The sequence below is a fragment of the Bos taurus genome, chromosome 16 (assembly GCF_002263795.3).
Source record: "Bos taurus isolate L1 Dominette 01449 registration number 42190680 breed Hereford chromosome 16, ARS-UCD2.0, whole genome shotgun sequence".
Lineage (NCBI taxonomy): Eukaryota > Metazoa > Chordata > Mammalia > Artiodactyla > Bovidae > Bos > Bos taurus.
In genome coordinates, this window is record NC_037343.1 from 79,822,818 (window position 1) to 79,843,293 (window position 20,476).

The 20,476-nt window shown below is 58.0% G+C and overlaps 1 protein-coding gene across 1 annotated transcript in view; it reads left to right on the forward strand.

Moving 5' to 3' along the window:
* Window positions 1–2,150, forward strand: part of PKP1 (plakophilin 1) — a 37,745-nt gene extending 35,595 nt beyond the window's left edge. Inside the window, 3 exon segments of the mRNA NM_174145.2 lie at window positions 152–236; window positions 443–546; window positions 1,907–2,150. Of these exon segments, the coding sequence (NP_776570.1) occupies window positions 152–236; window positions 443–517 (160 nt within the window). The 3' untranslated portion in view covers window positions 518–546; window positions 1,907–2,150.
* The last annotated feature ends 18,326 nt before the right edge of the window (window positions 2,151–20,476 follow it).

The following is a 20,476-nucleotide window of genomic DNA, read 5'->3' on the forward strand; positions in this document are numbered from 1 at the left end:
CCGGGTACCTATGAGCGGGTAGAGTGGGGTGTGCCCACTGTGAGGAGTGCCCACCAGCGGGGCTGCCCCACGGGGAGTGAGGGGGAGAGGGCAGAGGGTTGGCTTATCTTCAGGTGGCCAGTCTCAGCCCCGGTGAACTTCCGCCCCACAGCACCTCCCCCAAGGCTGCGGAGGCCGCCCGCCTCCTCCTGTCCGACATGTGGTCCAGCAGGGAGCTGCAGGGGCTGCTCAGGCAGGTAAGGCCTCACCCCGCCTGGCCCTGCCGGCACGCTCGCCCACAGGCCGGCCCCTCGTGACGGGGTCCAGGGGCTGACCTCCGCCCAGGGCTGAGGAGGTGCGGCGGGCGGGGCTGTCGAGGAAGCGTGCTGGGGGCAGCCTTCGAGTGCGGGGACGCCCGTGGCGCCTGCCCCCGGGTGTCTCATGCAGCTGTTGTCTCCTGCAGCAAGGTTTCGATAGGAGCATGCTGGGGACCTTAGCCGGGGCCAACAGCCTCAGGAACTTCACCTCCCGATTCTGAGAGGGGCCGCCCGCACGTTCAGCTTGCAGGTAAGAATCACCCACTCTGGGGCAGGGGCACCTCCAGGCTCTCTGCCGGAGTCCCGGCCAGCCTCAGAGAGAGAGGCCCGGCCCTGCTCCCCAGGGACGCAGAAGCAGTTTCCGGTCTGTCTGATATAGGGTCTGTGAGGACTGCCGGGTAGACTGCTTGGCCAGCGACTGACACAGGACATTCAGCTCAGTTCAGTCCAGTTGCTCGGTCGCGTCCGACTCTTTGTGACTCCATGGACTGCAGCACACCTGGCCTCTGTGTCCATCATCAACTCCCAGAGTTTACTCACACTCATGTCCATTGAGTCGGTGATGCCATCCACCCATCTCATCCTCTGTCGTCCCCTTCTTCTCCCACTTTCAATCTTTCCCAGCATCAGGGTCTTTTCAAGTGAGTCAGTTCTTCACATCAGGTGGCCAAAGTATTGGAGCTTCAGCTTCAGCATCAGTCCTTCCAATCAGTATTCAGGATGGATTTCCTTTCGGATGGACTGGTAGTATCAACAGGCCAGAGGTCTGGACAGAACTGCCGGGCACAGTCGTGTAGGTTGCTCACTGCACAACCCGGTCCAACTCACGTGGACTGCAGTGTGAACAGCACCCCAGCAATGAAACTATATGTGCTTTTGGGTTTGGGCGTCTGCAGTTAAACTCTTCTTCTTACAGGCCACTGTCCCGTCTCTGCAGCGTGCCTAGCGTGGACAAACTTGTTTCTAGCTGACAATTCTAGGGACCAAAAGCTCAGATCCAGCGTCCCCGACAAGGGCTCCTGAGCCTTGGCCTTCCCACGCGCACCTGGGATGCTCACTCAACCACACACGCCTGGTCCCACCCCCGCAGTCCTGCCTCGTGGCTCTGGAGTGAGGTCCAGGAAAACACATTTTAAACAAGCATCCCAAGGGATTAGGGCCACGTTTAGGTGCTCAGACTGGCCTGGTCAGCCCTGGAGGGTCAGCGGAGGTGGCCCCACCTGCAGAGAGCCAGGCATGAGGACAGGGCCTTCTGAGTTGAAGGGACTTCTGGGTACCCCAGTGGCCCGGGGCATGCTGGTGGGGCAGGGGCCTCAACTTCAATCCAGACGAAGGTGCCTTCAGACCTCAGACCGCCCACCTCCTGGCAAATGCGTCCCAACAGCACAAGGACGGGCACAGAGCCGAGCCCAGTCAGCAGGCGCCTGGCACACGCGGTCTACCACCGGGGTGGACTTGTGGGCGTGGGGGGGGGCTCTGATCCAATGCACGCAGCCTGCGAACGTCTCAGGGGTGGCCCTGACCCCAGGTTTGGGCGTGTCTGTGTGGACACGCTGGGAGGGGACAGCTGGTGAGACCGGGGTGCTCACTGGAGGTTTCTCCTTTTCCAGACGTGATCCGACCAGCTGAGCAGACCTGGGCCTTGCTGCGGGCGTGTCTGTCCACCTGCACAGTGTTTGGAGATGTTCAAAGCCAGCCAAGAGCACACTGGGACGCTGCGGTGGATGAAAATATTTTTAGATTCTTTCTTTTCCTTGGGGGAACTGACAGGCAGTGGGGGTGGGGGAGGGGAGCCGGGGGCTTTCTTGAGTTAAGGGGGCTTATGTCTTGATGTTAATACTTCTTTTGCTGAGAAACAGTACATATACATATGTATAGTATGTGTGTGCTTGCGCGTGTGTGTGCGTGCGTGTGGAAGGCAGGCCCTGGAAGTGCAGGGCCAGGTGAGCTGCGGGCTGAGCTCATAGACGCGGGTGACCTGTGCTTGGGATTTTGCTCCTCGTCATCCCGAAGTATGGGTGCCGGGCCCTCAGCAGCACCAGGCCCACGGGGAGTCCTGCAGGGTCGGGTGGGGGAGTGACTGGGGCTGGAGCTCACCCCCTGCCACCCACCCCAAGAGGCGGCTTTGCAGGAAGGGAGGTTGGCGGGGCTCAGTGTATCTGTTGGGAAATTTGGCATGGCCGTGCGGCTCTCCCACAGGGCCTGGGGCCGGGGCTGGGTGGCCGTGGGGTCTGCTGGATGGGCCGAGACAGGCAGGCTGGCTTTGCTGCGTGCAGTCTGCCCGGAGAGTAGGTGCCGGGGGGCAGCCGACCATTCCTGTGGGCCGTGTACCCATCAGAGCAGGCTCACCTGGGAGCCCTCACCTACAGGGGCAAATAATCCACGTGTTGGGGAGGAAGGAGGCAGAGTGGTATCAAAGCCCGCGAGCCGTGGGAGACCGGCGGCTCCGTCCTCATGTTCCCAGCAGAGGAGCTGGCCCGGGTAGGGCAGGGGTCGGCCCCCGGGTCCCGAGACCTGCTGAGACCCCAGTGAGGCAGGGTTTCGGAGGAAGGCACTTGGCTAGGAAAGGGAGCCGTCAAGTCAGGGATCAGCCAGAGGCCGCCTCGCCTTCCCTGACGCCCAGCTGCCCGTGACAACTGCAGAGAGTATGATGAGGAGCCTGCCAGGGGCACTGACCGCCCCAGACCCCCCGACTTGTATGAGCATAGAGCAGGCCCTGGAGAGGGCTTGGGAAGGGTGCCCCGTCTGCAGCTGAGACAGGGCAGGCCTCCTGGCCACAGCCCCCCTGCCCAGCGGCGACTGGCCGCCTGGCCCTGCCCACCTCATACCTCCTCCCGCCGCGTGTCCCCCCACCGTCCCCCGACCAGCCCCACTGCTCACCCTGGCAGTCAGACCCCGGCCCCGGGGACCCCCTGCCGGAGTCAACAGCTGGACAGGCCAGGTCAGCACAGACCCGTGATGGCGGTCCACACGGCCGGTGTTCTCTGCTGCTGGGCTCTGTGCTACGTCCGCCCCATCCCCCGTGATGCAGGCTCGTCTCCCTCTCAGGCCCACGGGGAGCTGGTCCCAGAAGACCGTCCCCTCTGCCACTCCCAGGGACCCGGGAGAGTTTGTTTTCTCCAAGAAACACGTGAGGAGCCAGGCGGTGTTGCCAACACTTAGGATACATCAGTGATGAGAGACCACACCCCATCCACGTGGCCCACATTCTCCTGGACGAAAGAGGGGGTCTGGGGTCCCCAGCTTTAGGGGTCCCCAGAGAGAGAGCGCCGCCCAGTCCAGTCAGGGCTAGAGGGAAGGAGTCGACAACCAGGGGGTCTGTGGCAGTGCCAGGGAGGGCCCCCGCCTCTGCCAGGGGGTGGGCGGTGTTTCAGTGGGCCGGGTAGACAGGCCAGGCCTGGTTTGGCCATCTCTCTCGTGACTTCTGCGGTCAGCTGGTCAGGCTTGTCACTTTAGAAGAGGCAGACCTTTGCAGGGTGGGTGGTGCTGTGGATGAGGCTCTAGAGAAGGAGCTTGGGGTCTGCAGGCCCAGCTTGGGCTGGAAGGACATGTTGCTGGAGGCCAACATGTCCTCACGCTGCTGGGCTCGATGCCCGAAACAGGACACTCCAATGCAGGGTCAAGTGGGGGAGGGCCCAGACCACGGGGGTCTCCCTGTGCAGCCCCGACCCAGGGCTTAAGGCGGACGGGCCACTGGCCGCAGACCCGCCCGGTGGGCCCAGCCCAGCAGCGCAGACCAGCTGCTCCTGTCTGCCTGGGGCCGAGCGGAGCCAGGGGCAGGGGAGGGAAAGGGGTCCCTTTGCAGCCTGCTCCTGCCCCCGCTCTGTGTCTGTGGGAGAACTGGGCACTGGCCAGGCCTGTTTCCCTGTGGGGTACACCGTGTGTTTGCTTTTTTGGAAATACAGGAAATCAATAAATTGCTGGCGTTTCTTTGAACATTGTTGAGCAGTGGATTACTGGGGGAGCCGCTAAGGCCCCAGGGGCCACTCACGCCTCCCTGTGCCAGGCGAGGACTCTGAGGCCCAGACTCTGTGGCAGCCCTTATCTTACAGATAAGTCCCCTTCAGGAGGGGACAGACGCGCCCAACTCCACACAGGTTGTCCAGGGAAGCACACCCAGGCAGGCCCCTGGAAAGCGGACCTCAGGGCTGAAAGAGGAGCTCGCATTTCCTGAAGGCCTGTTCTCCCCGGGTCCTGCAGGATGGGCTGGGGGCCACCGCCCCAAGAGGCCCGCGAGGGACAGGACAGACACACGGGACTTCCTGAGTCACAGGGCGGAAGCCCCAGGTGGTGGCGGGACCCACGGCTGTGGGCTCCCCGGATGGAGGGGCCTGGGAAGGCTTAGGGCAGGCTGGAGAAGGACCCTTCCCTGCCTGGGAGGGCGGTGACCTTTCTGAGCCTGTGACCCTGAGCCCTGAGTCATCCCTCAGTTGGGGACACGCAGCAAGGCCAGGGGAGGGCAGCTCCGGGGGAGGAGGACCACCTGTCTGTGGCCCAGACTGTTGACGCTCTGGGTCTGGAGCCTCCAGAACATGAGATCAGACTGCAGATTCGAAGTCAGTACGTGCTTAATTGTGAACTGCCATTAAAGCGAGGGCTTCCCAGGTGGCTCAGTGGTAAAGAACTGCCTGCAACACAGAAGACGCGGGTTTGAACCCTGGGTCGGGAAGCTCCCCTGGAGGAGGAAATGGCAACCCAGTCCAGTGCGCTTGCCTGGAGAGTCCCATGGACCGAGGAGCCTAGCGGGCTGCAGTCCCTGTGTGAACAGGCGCTCACACGTTAAAGCAGAGTGTATGTGCGGGAGAGCACACAGCTGCGGGGCGGGCAGCTCTGTGGACCTCCCCGCCAAGCGCTGGCCCGCAGGTCAAATTCAGAAAGCGAGCAGCTCCCAAGGCCCTTGGGACCCTGCCACGCGACCGCCCTTCACTTGCTGTAAACAGGAGGCGCTTGGGCTCCCCCAGGGCCCCATCCTCTGCTGCTCTGCACCGCGGGCGCTGCTGTGAGACGGCCTGTCCACGACGACCCTAAGGCGCAGACGCAACGTGGCCTGCTGTCCTCAGGCCGGTGTGTGCGACCGCAGAGGCCACGTGGCGAGCGCCTCCCTGCCCGGGGTGCCTGGAGGTGACATGATGTCGGAAAGTGCAGCCAGCTGTCAAGGACTCGATTCCACTGGAGGTGGTGGGTTCAGTGTGTGCACTGCCAGAGCGGCTTAACCCAGCCGTGTCCGGTCAGCAGGGTGCAGGCCCTGCTGGCCTCTTGGAGAACTTTCTGATGAGAGTGCAACGTTCCGCGGGGCCAGAAACAGACTGGACTACGGGGGAAGGGTCTCTGGAGCCCTGAGCCCGAGCCTCCCAGACCCCACGTCCAGGCTGCCCGCGGCACATCCACCCCATGCTGGGAAGCTGGTCCCTGGAGCCCAGGCTGCCCTGGAGACACCACAGGCCTCAAGCATCACCTCTTGGAACGCAGGGCCTTCTTCCACCCTGCACAGCTGGAGAGCGAGTGAACGGAAGTTAGTTATCCTTCGTTAGCAATGGGCTTTTTACTGAGGGGCCACAAGCCAGCTCTGTGACCTTGCAAAGCCTTAGGGTGTTCCCTTTCTTCACCCTCGTGAGACCGGCAGAGCTCAGGGCGCTAACGTCCGATTCAAAGATGAGGACAGGGAGGCCCAGGCAGACCAGCCCAGAGCCACCAGCACGGCCGGGTATGTCATTCTGAACCTTCCCAGCCTCACGTCCCTGCACTCTGGGGCCCGGCGTTGTCCTGGAGGAGTGCTAGGCCGTGGGACGGGGACACGTGGAGGCGTGGCCACATGTTAATCACCTAAATCTTCACAGCGATGCCACAGGGTGGGCATGACCACTCCCGGCTCACAGATGAGGAGACTCTGGCTCAGAGAGGCTGTGTCACTTGTCCAGGGTCACACCGCTAGCAGGTGACAGAAGGTGAACAGGGTCTGAGGCCAGACCCCCGCTGCTCCCCCTCTTTAACAGCACGTGGACAGCACTTGCCCATGGTCAGGCCAACTCCCGGAACCCTGTGAGCCTGAACCTCAGCCCTCACCCATCCCAGCTCCTGGCCAGGCCCCCAGGGGCACCCACACTGGGTGCCCAGACCCTACCTCTGCAGGAGGCCCGAGGAGGCCCGGCCCTGCCAGCTCCACTCCATTCAACCCCCGTGTCAGCAAGAGTCCAGGCTGGGGTTCCCAGAAACTGCTCCAGCCCCAACATGCCCTTCCCTCTGGCCCTCTGGTGGGACACACACCCCGTTACGGCCAGCAGGGCTGCCCGCTCCAGGGCCAGTGGTGGACAGGGGAGAACAACCACATCTGAGACTCAGAACAAAAGCTGGTGAGGATGACCCGCCCCATGACCTGTCCAGAGGGGCTGCGGAGAAGCCCCCAGACTCAGCTTACCCCTCCCAAGAGAGCCCACACGAAAGCCCCAGTGACTGGTGCATGTGTGTGTGTGCACGCATGTGTGTGTGCACATGTGGGGGCGTGCATGTGTGTGTACACTGTGCGTGCATACATGTGTGCGTGTGCACACGCATATGTGTACATGTGTGGGTGTGCATGTATGCACGCACGTGTATACGTGTGTGTGCCCGTGTGTGTGTACATGTGTGCGTGTGTGGTCATGCATGTGTGTGATGTGCATGGAATTAGATTAGCATTTCCCAAGGTTATTCCCACAAGACCTTCATGGGTGCTAAGTGACAAAGGGAATCTAAGTTTCGGAAAATCTGGGCTACATGAGGTTAAACGGTGATCTTCACTCAGGAGCCCACATGTGGAAGAGTGTGGTAGCAGAGAGAGGAAGAGAAGGTTGGGGTGACCTGAGCCCCACCCCCACCTTGTTGACCTTCAGGGAGCCAGTCTGGGCCACACTCAGTCGACCTGAGCCCAGGTAAAGGGAGATTCTGGGGTCCCAGACAGAGGCCCCCCGGAGCACTTTAGCAGTGACCCACGGGCGTGGCCTGGGGACCCTCGGCCTCAGCTGACCCAGCCCCACGGGGTGGCCTCGCGTTGGAGTCAGCATGTCCAGCCCCCAGCAAATAGGAGAGGCTGGTGGGCAGCCTTCTGTCGAATGGAGATTCGGGGTGGGGCCCGAGCAGCCCTCATCGCTGTTCACAGAATCTGAGATGCCCCCCACCCCCTGCCCCAGTCAGCCCGACCAGCTGACGCAGCTTCCCAGAATGTCCATCTTGTCAGGCTGGAACCGCGAGAGTGACCTCGCTCACTAGGTCTCAGGCTGTAACGTGCTTGTGGTTAAATGTGACCCTGAGCGTTTGCGTTCCCACCAGCCCCTGGGGGATGCTCCTGCCGCCATGTGTGGGCCACCCCATGCTGAATCCCTTCCCAGTCCAGGAAGGCTTCCTGGAGGAGCAGGCCTGCAGGAGAGGGGAGACGGGAGAGAGACTCCACGAAGCAGAGCTGGGGCTGCAGAATAAGAGGCATGTGGGAGAGTCTGACAGTGAGGTCGTCGGGGGACCAGCCTTGGAGCGGGCCAGGGTGGGAGGCGCAGACAGGCCCACGAGCCGGCCCAGCCTGCCCCACCCCCCGGGCCCACAGGGAGGGTGACAGTGATTCAGGCACAAGGCCGGGGACCACACCCGGGTGAGCCCCAGTTTCTCGGAAGAGGGGTGTGCCTCCACGGCTGGGGGCTGCAGGGGAGGCAGGCGGGCTGACTCACGCCAGGTCCCTCTTCCCATGAGCAGAGGTGCCAGGCGTGCCTAGGACGGGGAGGGTGGGAGGGGCCCGCCCTGTGCCCCGGGCCGCTAGAGGGGAGCCTAAGCCGGGGGCAGAGGCGGAAGGGGGGTGGGCACCCCAGAAGGAGGAGGACGGGGGAACGCGGTATTTGAGATGCCGGCAAACACTGCCAGGCTCGCAGATCCAAACAAGCTCCTTCCATCCTCACCACAACCAGGGGACTGCTCGTGGCACCCCACCAACAGGCAGAGAAGCAGAGACACAGGAAGGCCACTGAGCCAGTGGGTGACAGACTGGGATCGATCCGGGCTGCCCGGCTTCAGGGGCTGCTCCCCTAACAACAGGATGTGGGGCACGGGTGGCCCCCACCCCACCCCACCCCAGGTAACGCCCAGCAGGGGCAGGGCTGGGTCTGAAGGCCAGAACAGGTCTCACTGTCGGCTGGCAAAGCGGCCATTCTCCTCCCGGGGAAACTGCTTTCCTCCTGGTGCCCCCCGAATCGTTCACTCAGGGCCTGCAGCCCAGGCCCCTCCACCAGCTGAAAACTGTGCCTTTCCAGGACAGACTCCTCAGGGCGCCAACTGCCCTGCCCCAGGGCCCCCGAGTTTCTGCTCCCTTTCCCAGTGGCAAGACTCTCTGCCCTTTTGACAGGCCCTGGGGATGGGTGGCCCATCCAGTACCCAGCCTCGACTCCCTGGGAATAAGCTGTCATTCATTCATGCAACAAACGGTTACTGAGCATGCCAGCCACGCTGTATGCTACATGCCAGCCTGTATGCCAGCCATGCTTTTGACTCTGGGGATTCAGATGGGAATTCAGCAAAAAAGACAAATCCAGAATCTCTTAGCACTTACAGCGAATGGAGAGAGAGACAGAGAGACAAGACGAACGCAAGAACCCGGTGCGGAGAAGACAGCGCGGCAGGGGAGGCAGCTTCCGCGCCAGCGGCGCCCTACCCACCTACCCGCCCCCCCCCCCCGCCGGAGGCGAGGCTTCCCCACCAAAGGAGAGTCTCACTTTCATCTCAACAAGGGCTACCACTGCACCCAGGGAGCCCCTGCCCTGCGGGCAGCGGTTCTGATCAAGGCCCCGCTCGGCCACTATGGTTCAGCAGTTACATCTTACAACAGTCACATCTTAGTTACAAAGACTGCATCCTAGTCCTCCTCACACACCAGCCTCCCTTTCAAGTCCAGCTCCCCCTCCCCTCTATCAGCCGGGTAGACCTCTGTCTATGTCTATGTACACATGCCTGTGCACCTGGGTGTGGGTGTGCCTGTGAGTGTGTACCTGGGTGTGTGTGTGTAGGGGGGGGTGTACCTGTGTGTGTGTGTGTGCATGAGTGTGTACCCAGGGATGTGTTTATGTCTGTGTGTATACCTGGGTGTGTGTGCGCATGTGACCGTGTACCTGGGGGTGTGTGTGTGTGCGTGTGAGCATGTACCTGGGGGTGTATATGCATGTGAGCGTGTACGTATGTGTGTGTGTGTGCATGTGATTGTGTACCCAGGGGTGTGTTTATGTCTGTGTGTATCCCTGGGTGTGTGTGCGGATGTGAGCATGTACCTGGGGGTGTGTGTGTGCATGTGAGCGTGTACCTGGGTGTGGGTGTGCATGTGAGCGTGTACCTGGGTGTGGGTGTGCATGTGAGTGTGTACCCAGGGGTGTGTTTATGTCTGTGTGTATCCCTGGATGTGTGTGCAGATGTGAGCATGTACCTGGGGGTGTGTGTGTGCATGTGAGCGTGTACCTGGGTGTGGGTGTGCCTGTGAGCGTGTACCTGTGTGTGTGTGTGCATGTGAGCATGTACCTGGATGTGCGTGTGCATGTGTGTACCCAGGGGTGTGTTTATGTCTGTGTGTATACCTGGCTGTGTGTGCGGATGTGAGCATGTACCTGGGGGGGTGTGTGTGCATGTGAGCATGTACCTGGGTGTGCGTGTGCATGTGAGTGTGTACCCAGGGGTGTGTTTATGTCCGTGTGTATACCTGGGTGTGGGTGTGCATGTGAGCCTGTACCTGGGGTGTGGTGTGCATGTGAGCCTGTACCTGGGGGTGTGTGTGTGCATGTGAGCGTGTACCTGGGGGTGTGTGTGTGCATGTGAGCGTGTACCTGGGGGTGTGTGTGTGCATGTGAGCGTGTACCTGGGGGTGGGTGTGCATGTGAGCGTGTACCTGGGGGTGGGTGTGCATGTGAGCGTGTACCTGGGGGAGTGTGTGTGCATGTGAGCGTGTACCTGGGTGTGTGCACGTGTCTGCATAGTAGTGTCTGTCTGTCCTCTGGTTCAGTGTCTGTCTAGATTCTCTCTCCTGGTCTAGGAAGACCTGGGACACCTCCCCTGTTGTGTTCCCAGCTGTGACCCTGACAACAGGCAGCACCTGCAAAGGCTCTGTGCTACATGCGTGCAGGTTGGGTTCATGGAAGGATGGACTTGAATGAATGAGCCTCATGGCGTCAACACTCAGCATGGCAGCCTGGTGCTCACACTGAGACCACATGAGCGAGGCAGGACCTCAGCCTTTCTAGAGCGAAGTTGTTCCGTTTCTAGTTTCCTTGTTCTGGTTGGTTCAGCGCCTTGGCAACTAGCCGAGATAACAGAGCTCTAATGTACTGCTGTGGCGGTACTTTCCCTCCCCGTCAGTAGCTGATATTCGAATGGTCAAATCCCGCCCCAGACTCGCTGCCCGAGAACACTCTCCTCCTCCGGCCACTCGCCATACGGGGAGGGACACTGGCTGCACAGATGACCAGGCCCAGCATGGACAAGAGAGATGAGGAAAGCAGCCCCCCAGCCGAGGGGCGAGGCTGCTGCTAACGTGAGTAGGCAGAGTGGAGACCCCGTGCTGGCCAGCCCCACCCCAGCTGAGCGCCCGGGAGCTGCGGAAGTTGGCAGCAGACAGACCTGAATGCTGGTCCACACGTTCTCCTGTCAGGACTGAGCGCTCACACTCTGCTTCATAGAATCAGAAATCATTCAAATATTTGTTGGCTAAAATATGGAAGCAATTTCTTTAAAATATGCTTTTCTTGGACTCTATGCTGCTGCTGCTGCTAAGTCGCTTCAGTCGTGTCCGACTCTGTGCGACCCCATAGACGGCAGCCACCAGGCTCCGCCGTCCCTGGGATTCTCCAGGCAAGAACACTGGAGTGGGTTGCCATTGCCTTCTCCAATGCATGAAAGTGAAAAGTGAAAGTGAAGTCGCTCAGTCGTGTCCGACTCTTAGCGACCCCATGGACTGCAGCCTACCAGGCTGCTCCATCCATGGGATTTTCCAGGCAAGAGTACTGGAGTGGGGTGCCACTGCCTTCTCCCTTGATCTTTATAAGACATCCAATTTGGTAAAACGTGTACTGTGCAAATAATTTAAATTCATAATCAAAGCAGCCAAGGTCCTGCCTGGCCCGGCCTTGATGAGTTACCCAGCCTCTGTGAGCCTCAGCTCCGCGTGTAAAGGGACTTTACCTGCAGCTCCTGACTCGGAGTGTAACTGTGAGGCGCAGGTGCCCCGCCACAGGAAGGGCCCCAGGTGGACATAATGTCGCTTCCGTCATTGCAGAGCTGGCTTGGATGTTATGCCCACTGCTCGCCACCACTCTGGACTGTGGGTAGGAGATGTGAGGCCAGAGGGGCGACTGTGTGTCACGTTTAGAGGGAAAAACTGCTTGTCCCTAACTACGGAGCAGGAAGGGGAAACCCACTCCAGTAGTCTTGCTTGGAACATCCCACGGACAGAGGAGCTTGGCAGGATACAGTCCATGGGGTGGCAAAGAGTCGGACACGACGGAGCGACTTCAGTCTTTTTCAACCACCGAGCAGAAATGAAGTGACCCCTCTGTTCACTCTCAGCAGGCTGCCCCCCCCACCCAGGGCGGCTCCTCTGGGGACCCGCAGGGGAGGGAGGGGGAGGGGAGGGGAAGGGGGGAGGGGGAGGGGAAGGGGAGAGGGGGGAGGGGAAGGGGGGAGGGGGGAGGGGAAGGGGGAGGGGGGAGGGGAAGGGGGGAGGGGAAGGGAAGGTGGGGAGGGAAGCGGGGCGGGAAGAGGGGAGGAGAGGGAGAGGCTGGGGGGGGGGGTGGGGCGCCCAGAGGACCAGCACCGCTCCGCGCGTCTCGGGCACCTCAGGGCGCCCCCGCCCAGCCCCGCTGCCCCCCGGGGAGCGGCGCCCAGGCCCCGCGCTGCGCGCTGCGGGGCGGGCGCTTGGCGGGAGGCAGGACGCGGCTTTCTGGGCCTTCAGTCCGAGCAGTTCAATCCCTGCAGCTGGCGGGGCGCTGAGACCTGGGGCAGAGCCGGTGGTGGGCCGGGGGGCGGCGTCGGGAGGGCGGCCCGGACCCCATCTCGGAATCACGCGCCCAGAGCCGGGGCCTCAGCGCGAGGCACGGCCTGCGGGGAAGGCGCGGTGGGCCGGAGGGAGGGCTGCCCTGGCTGGGGGCGCGGAGACAGCGGCGCTCGCTCGTCTGGCCGGACCGTGCCGCGGGGTCTGGGGCTGTGGGGTCTCCCCACCCGCATGGGTCCGGACCCTGTGCCCGAGGCCCCATGCGTGCTCTTACGTCCGTGCGTCTCGCCCCCTCCGAGACCCCCGCCGCCGGGCCGAGGGCGCACTCACATGAGGCCCGGCCTCCTAGCGGTGCCGCTCCGTGTCCTGCTGAGCCAGAACCTGGCTGGTGTCTCATCGGCGCCATAGCGTATCTCAGATGGAACCCACACGGCCGGCTGTCTGGGTCCTCCCGACCCAGCTTGGGGCACCCCAACGCCTTCCCTGAGAACCGCCCAGGGGCCCTGGGAAGGAGCCCTGATGGCCCCTGAGGTGGGGACGGTGCTTGGGCCCCCCACATTTGTAAGGAACGGGAGTCAAAATGGAATCTCAACCGACGGGGGGGACATCCTTCCAAGAGTTTATTTTTAGTGAAATAAAACACACGTCCCATCCCATCCCCATGATCACCAACTGAAGTGCCTGCTCCTGAAGAAGCAGATTGGCCCACCTTCTGGTGCACCCTCACCACCAGCCCTAGAACTCTGCTTCCTGTGAAACCAAAGTGTCACAAGCACAGAAGTCTCACCCCACGCCTGCCCACTGAGCCGGCCCCAGTGCCCGCTTTGGCCCCGAGTCGTAGAGCCCAGGACCCCCTGCTGCGGTAGAGACCTGTGGTGTTTGCCAGCGGGCCGTTTCGGGAGAGCTCATCTCTGTCTGGAATCTGCCTGTGTGCATCTGAAGACACTTCTCTCAGGGACACGGTGCGCGAGGAGGGCCGTGCAGCTACAGATGAGCCAGTCCCGCCCAGCTGCCCATTGGGCCCCTGTCCACCCTCTGGGGGGACCTCACCCGGTCCCCCGTCCCCGGTCCCCCTCCGGGGCTCAGCCTCACCTGCCTCACCTGTCCCCCTGGCACCCAGGGGTGTTGTCATCTCAGTGAGGCTCCTCGGTGCCCGCACTCTGCCCCCTTCTCCCAGGGGTGCTGTCATCTGAGTGAGGCCCCTCAGTGCCCGCACTCTGCGGCCTTCTCCCAGGGGTGCTGTCGTCTGAGTAAGGCCCCTCAGTGCCCGCACTCTGCCCCCTTCTCCCAGGGGTGCTGTCGTCTGAGTGAGGCTCCTCGGTGCCCACGCTCTGCCCCCTTCTCCCAGGGGTGCTGTCGTCTGAGTGAGGCCCCTCGGTGCCCGCGCTCTGCCCCCTTCTCCCAGGGGTGCTGTCGTCTGAGTGAGGCCCCTCGGTGCCCGCGCTCTGCCCCCTTCTCCCAGGGGTGCTGTCGTCTGAGTGAGGCTCCTCGGTGCCCGTGCTCTGCCCCGTTCTCCCTTTGGTTGGGGAGGGGCTGCTGGCTTGTCGCCTCTGCTCGTGTGGCAGGAAGGACCCTGCAGAGTGTGTGCTGTGACCCCAAGAGCAGGGGGCACTCAGGACACAGGGGCCCTGACAGGTGCTCAGGCTGACGTGGAATGTACCCATAATCCCACTCAGGAGGGCACGGGGGCCTGGGACCCTAGGGGCCTGTCCGTCCTGGAGCTTGGAGAGCCCGACCGCATGGGCTCCGGAGTCTCCGTGTCCCCTTCTCCCTCTGTCCTGTCTTTGAATGCTGGAGAACGGCCTTTGCTGATCAGTGTCCACACCTTAGGCCTGGTCCCGTCAACGTCAGGATCTTCAATCTAGGCATCCTGGGATAGATCTAGGCTCTTTTAGGCCTGACGAAGGAACAGCTTGTGAGCGGTAAACATTTTCAGGTGAAGCAGTGACCACCTCTTTCCTACTCGGTTGTTGATTTCCACGAGTCATACTTTTCCTGGTGTCAGATCTGTTGTGGGGATTATGGAGGAGCCAACATTTAAATCTCCGCCATCTGTGTATTTGTAGCTTCAGTATCATGAATGAGCCACAGTTTTCATGATTTGGGAAGAGTTATTGATTTCATGAATCAAGTAAAGGATTTGCAATGACGATAGGCAATTAAGATTACAATGATGGCTGGTAAACCTGTGCTCTGCTGAACTTTATGTTTCGTAGGGAGGATCTTCAAGCATAGGACATGCTGAAGGGCATTCATCTGTGTGACAATTCTAGGTTAGGGGCACGGTTTCGGCTCCTGAGACATCTGGTTTGAATGCAAATGCTTCTCAAGTAATTCGGGTGATTGGCATGACTGCTGTGCTGAGATGAATGAGCCCAAAGACAAAATGTTTCCTGCTGTTTGTGTATCAGGGTGGGCGGAGTAATGGATTGGCTCCCTGAGAGGCCGAGAAAGCGCTGCGGAATACTCATATTCACTACTGCAAGTACACTTGTGAAGTGAATTTTTACTCATGTTGAGTTAAGGGTACGGCCTGAGGAGGGTGGAAATCAGTGTAGGAAGCGTCCTAGGACAGTGAAGACTGGTCCCATGACCTTCCCGAAAGACTCAGACAAGACTGAGTGACTGAACAACCACAGCAAAGGAAGTGTGCTCACCACAGTGTGGGGCGTGGAGGACGATGTCCAGGGAGAACTGGCCAAGACCATTCCTGTCAAACCGCCTCCTGTACAAAGGAAAAGAAAGCCTGGGGCCCCTAGTGCACCGGGAGTGTCCGTGACACGACCTCCACGAGGGCTTCCCTGGTGGCACAGTGGTCAGACTCTGCCTGCCAGGGCAGGGGACGAGGGTTCAGTCCCCGATCCAGGGAGACTCCTCGAGCTGTGGAGCAGCTCACCAGTGCACTTACTGGGCCTGTGCTCGGGGGCCCTCGCCCTGAAACAGGAGACACCACCACGGTGAGACACCCGAGGACCACACTAGAGGGCAGGGATACGCTGCTACCCCAGCAAACGTGTTCCATGGGTCAGTGTTTTAGAACAGTGGGTGATAAACCATTTTGACTGGTTGATCTAAATTTTAATCACTCAGAGGTGCATTTATTCTAAAGGATTACCCTAACCAAAACTGACTTTTTAACAAAAAAACATTTTATTTTATATTGGAGTATGGCCGACTAACAATGTAGCGATGGTTTCAGGCGCACAGCAAAGGGACTCAGCCATGCATGCACTTGTATCCATTCTCCCCAAACTCCTCTCCCATCCGGGCTGACGCAGAACATTGAAAAGAGTTCCCGCTGCTATGCAGTAGGTCCTTGTTGGGTATCCATTTTAAATACAGCTGCTGCTGCTGCTGCTGCTAAGTCACTTCAGTCGTGTCCGACTCTGTGCGACCCCATAGAAGGCAGCCCACCAGGCTCCCCTGTCCCTGGGATTCTCCAGGCAAGAACACTGGAGTGGGTTGCCATTTCCTTCTCCAATGCATGAAAGTGAAAAGTGAAAGTGAAGTCGCTCAGTCGTGTCCGACTCTTAGCGACCCCATGGACTGCAGCCTACCAGGCTCCTCCGTCCATGGGATTTTCCAGGCAAGAGTACTGGAGTGGGTGCCATTAAATACAGCAGTGTGAGTAAAAGTTACCTCTTGAAATTGGCTTCCTGAATGCGCTCTCTTGAATTCTTTTTCCATGACCTCCGCTGGGACTAGTCTTGAGGGGAGGTGATTTAGAGCCCCGCAGGTCTTGTGACTGTTAAGCGCCCACCAGCACAGGTTTTGTTTGTAGTGATGCTTTCTAAGGCCCACTTGACTTCACATTCCAGGATGTCTGGCTCTAGGTGAGTGATCACACCATCGTGATTATCTGGGTCGTGAAGACCTTTTGCCACCTCATGCAAAGAGTTGACTCATTGGAAAAGTCTCTGATGCTGGGAGGGATTGGGGGCAGGAGGAGAAGGGGACGACAGAGGATGAGATGGCTGGATGGTATCACCGACTCGATGGACGTGAGTCTGAGTGAACTCCGGGAGATGGTGATGGACAGGGAGGCCTGGCGTGCCGCGATTTATGGGGTCGCAAAGAGTCGGACACGGGAGTGACTGAACCGAACTGAACTGAAACTGAGCATAGGTTTTAAAGTTGTTGTTACGGAAAATGGCCACATGATGGCACCATTTCCCACTTTTAAATTTCATTTTGTCTTGGCGTACAGTTGGTCAGATGTGTTTGTTCCAGGTGTGCAGGAACTTGACTCTTTTATACTTAGACATATATCTTTTCCTTTTCGGGTTCTTCTTCCCACATGGGTTATTACAGTGTGCTCAGTAGAGTTCCCGGTGCTGTTCAGTAGGTCCTTTTTGGTTATCTATTAGATATGCATTAGTGTGTATGTTTTTCTGTGGGGATGGTCTTGATCCCTGTCTCCTGTACAATGTCACAAACCTCCATCCATAGTTCTTCAGGCACTCTGTCTATCAGATAGATCTAGTTCTTTGAATCTATTTCTATACAGAGAAATAGATTCCACTGTATGATCATAAGGGATTTGATTTAGGTCATACCTGAATGGACCAGTAACGCTGAAGAAGCTGAAGTTGAATGGTTCTATGAAGACCTACAAGACCTTCTAGAACTAACACCCAAAAAGATGTCCTTTTCATTCATTTCAGGAGACTGGAATGAAAAAGTAGGAAGTCAAGAAACACCTGGAGTAACAGGCAAATTTGGCCTTGGAGTACAGAATGAAGCAGGGCAAAGGCTAATAGAGTTTTGCCAAGAGAACCCACTGGTCATAGCAAACACCCTCTTCCAACAACACAAGAGAAGACTCTACACATGGACATCACCAGATGGTCAACACTGAAATCACATTGATTATATTCTTTGCACCCAAAGATGGAGAAGCTCTCTACAGTCAGCAAAAACAAGACCAGGAGCTGACTGTGGCTCAGATCATGAACTCCTTATTGCCAAATTCAGACTTAAATTGAAGAAAGTGGAGAACAGAGATCATGCCATCATTTTTGAGATTGCATCCAAATACTGCATTTCGGACTCTTGTTGACCATGACGGCTACTCCATTTCTTCTAAGGGATTCCTGCCCACAGTAGTAGACATAAGGGTCATCTGAGTTAAATTCACCCATTCAAGTCCATTTTAGTTCGCTGATTCCTAGAATGTTGACATTGACTCTTGCCATCTCCTGTTTGACCACTTCCAATTTGCCTTGATTCATGGACTTGACATTCCAGGTTCCTATGCACTATTGCTCCTTACAGCATCGGACCTTGCTTCTATCACCAGTCACATCCACAGCTGGATATTGTTTTTGCTTTGGCTCCATCCCTTCATTCTTTCTGAAGTTATTTCTCCACTGATCTCCAGTAGCATATTGGGCACCCACTGACCTGGGGAGTTCCCCTTTCAGTATCCTATCATTTTGCCTTTTCATACTGTTCATGGGGTTCTCAAGGCAAGAATACTGAAGTGGTTTGCCTTTCCCTTCTCCAGTGGACCACATTCTGTCAGACCTCTCCACCATGACCTGCCCGTCTTGGGTGGCCCCACACGGCATGGCTTAGTTTCATTGTGTTAGACAAGGCTGTGGTCTGTGTGATCAGACTGGCTGGTTCCAGATAGAAAAAGGAGTACATCAAGGCTGTATATTGTCACCCTGCTTATCTAACTTCTAGGCAGAGTACATCATGAGAAACGCTGGGCTGGAAGAAGCACAAGCTGGAATCAAGATTGCCGGGAGAAATATCAATAACCTCAGATATGCAGATGACACCACCCTTATGGCAGAAAGTGAAGAGGAACTAAAAAGCCTCTTGATGAAAGTGAAAGAGGAGAGTGAAAAAGTTGGCTTAAAGCTCAACATTTCAGAAAACTAAGATCATGGCATCTGATCCCATCACTTCATGGGAAATAGATGGGAAAAGAGTGGGAACTGTGTCAGACTTTATTTTTTGGGGCTCTGAAATCACTGCAGATGGTGATTGCAGCCATGAAATTAAAAGACGCTTACTCCTTGGAAGGAAAGTTATGACCAACCTAGATTGCATATTGAAAAGCCGAGATATTATTTTGCCAACAAACGTTTGTCTAGTCAAGGCTATGGTTTTTCCTGTGGTCATGTATGGATGTGAGAGTTGGACTGTGAAGAAAGCTGAGTGCTGAAGAATTGATGCTTTTGAACTGTGGTGTTGGAGAAGACTCTTGAGAGTCCCTTGGACTGCAAGGAGATCCCAGTCTATCCTAAAGGAGATCAGTCCTGGGTGTTCATTGGAAGGAATGATGCTGAAGCTGTAACTCCAATACTTTGGCCACCTCATGCAAAGAGTTGACTCATTGGAAAAGACTCTGATGCTGGGAGGGATTGGGGGCAGGAGGAGAAGGGGACGACAGAGGATGAGATGGCTGGATGGCATCACTGACATGATGGACATGAGTCTGAGTGAACTCCGGGAGTTGGTGATGGACAGGGAGGCCTGGCATGCTGCGATTCATGGGGTCGCAAAGAGTTGGACACGATTGAGCAACTGAACTGAACTGAGTGTCTAGGTTTTACTACCAAACTCTTAATTTATCCCACCCCCCAACTGTGCAGAAGGACAGATGAGTGGATACAGGACATGGGGTACATACACACAGTGCAGCATCACTCAGCCATCGAAAAGGAGGCGACGACGCCATTTCTAGCCACAGGGGAGGGATAGAGATGATCATGCTAAGTGAAGTAAGTGAAACAGAGAAAGACAAATATCGCATGGTATCACTTCTCGGTGGAGTCTCAGTTCGGTTCAGTCGCTCGGTCATGTCCAACTCTCTGCAACCCCATGAACTGCAGCACTCCAGGCCTCCCTGTCCATCACCAACTCCCAGAGCCTACTCAAACTCATGTCCATCGAGTCGGTGACGCCATCCAGCCATCTCATCCTCTGTCGTCCCCTTTTTCCAAGGAGCAAGCGTCTTCATTTCATGGCTGCGGTCACCATCTGCAGTGATTTTGGAGCCCAAGGTGGAGTCTAAACATGGATATGAATGAACTTTACAAACGAAAAAGAGCCTCATAGACTTAGAATTCTAAAAGAAACTTATGGCTACCACAAAAGAAAGGTGGGAAGCCAGAAGAAATTAGCTGGTTCAGATTAACATACGCACACTGCTGCTACTGCTGCTAAGTCGCTTCAGTCGTGTCCGACTCTGTGCGACCCCATAGACGGCAGCCCACCAGGGTCCCCGGTCCCTGGGATTCTCCAGGCAAGAACACTGGAGTGGGTTGCCATTTCCTTCTCCAGTGTGTGAAAGTGAAAAGTGAAAGTGAAGTCGCTCAGTCGTGTCCGACTCTTTGCGACCCCATGGACTGCAGCCTACCAGGCTCCTCCACCCATGGGATTTTCCAGGCAGAGTACTGGAGTGGGTGCCATCACCTTCTCCTATATGCACACTACTGTTTATCAAATAAGGACCTGCTGTATAGCACAAGGAACCCACTCAGCACTGTAATAATCTATACGGGAAAAGAACCTGAAAAAGACATATATACATCTAAACAAATCAAGTTGCTGTAGATCAAAAAGAAAAAAAAAAAAAAAACAGGACATTGTAAATCACCTATAGACTCCAATTCCAAATATACTGAAAAAATAAGACCAGAACGCTGACTCTGTCCCACAGGCCTTGGTGGCCTGGGCTGGGGTCACAGCCCCGGAGCTTGAGCAAGCTTGGTTGCCAAGGCTGGGGGTGCTGGGAGGGTGTGCCAGCCCACGAGTGCCTCTGATAGCCCTGGAGGGCCCGCTCCCGTGCTTGAGGCCACAGTGTACAGATCGCGGCGGGCCCTCCTGCGGTGAAGCCAACCGCTGCACCCACACGGGGCTGGGGCCTCGGGGAGGAGCTCTGAGAGCTCCCTGGGCTCCCGGTCTCCTGGGGATGGGCGTCCCACCTCCAGCCTCCTCAGTTAGGGTCTCCCCACCTGTGATGCCAGCACCGACCCCACAGTGCTGTTGCAGGAAGTGGGATGTGCTGGGGGATAAAGAGGCAGGGGGAAGAAGTCTTGAGACACAAGCCTTGGGGTTTTCTTCTGGCACATTCCGCTGGAACTGACAAGCAAGGAACCGGATTTCCCCCGCCCCCCATCCCCCCCGCCCCCATCCCCCCCCGCCCCCCATGCCCCCCCCCCCGCCCCCGCCGAAGCCCTGG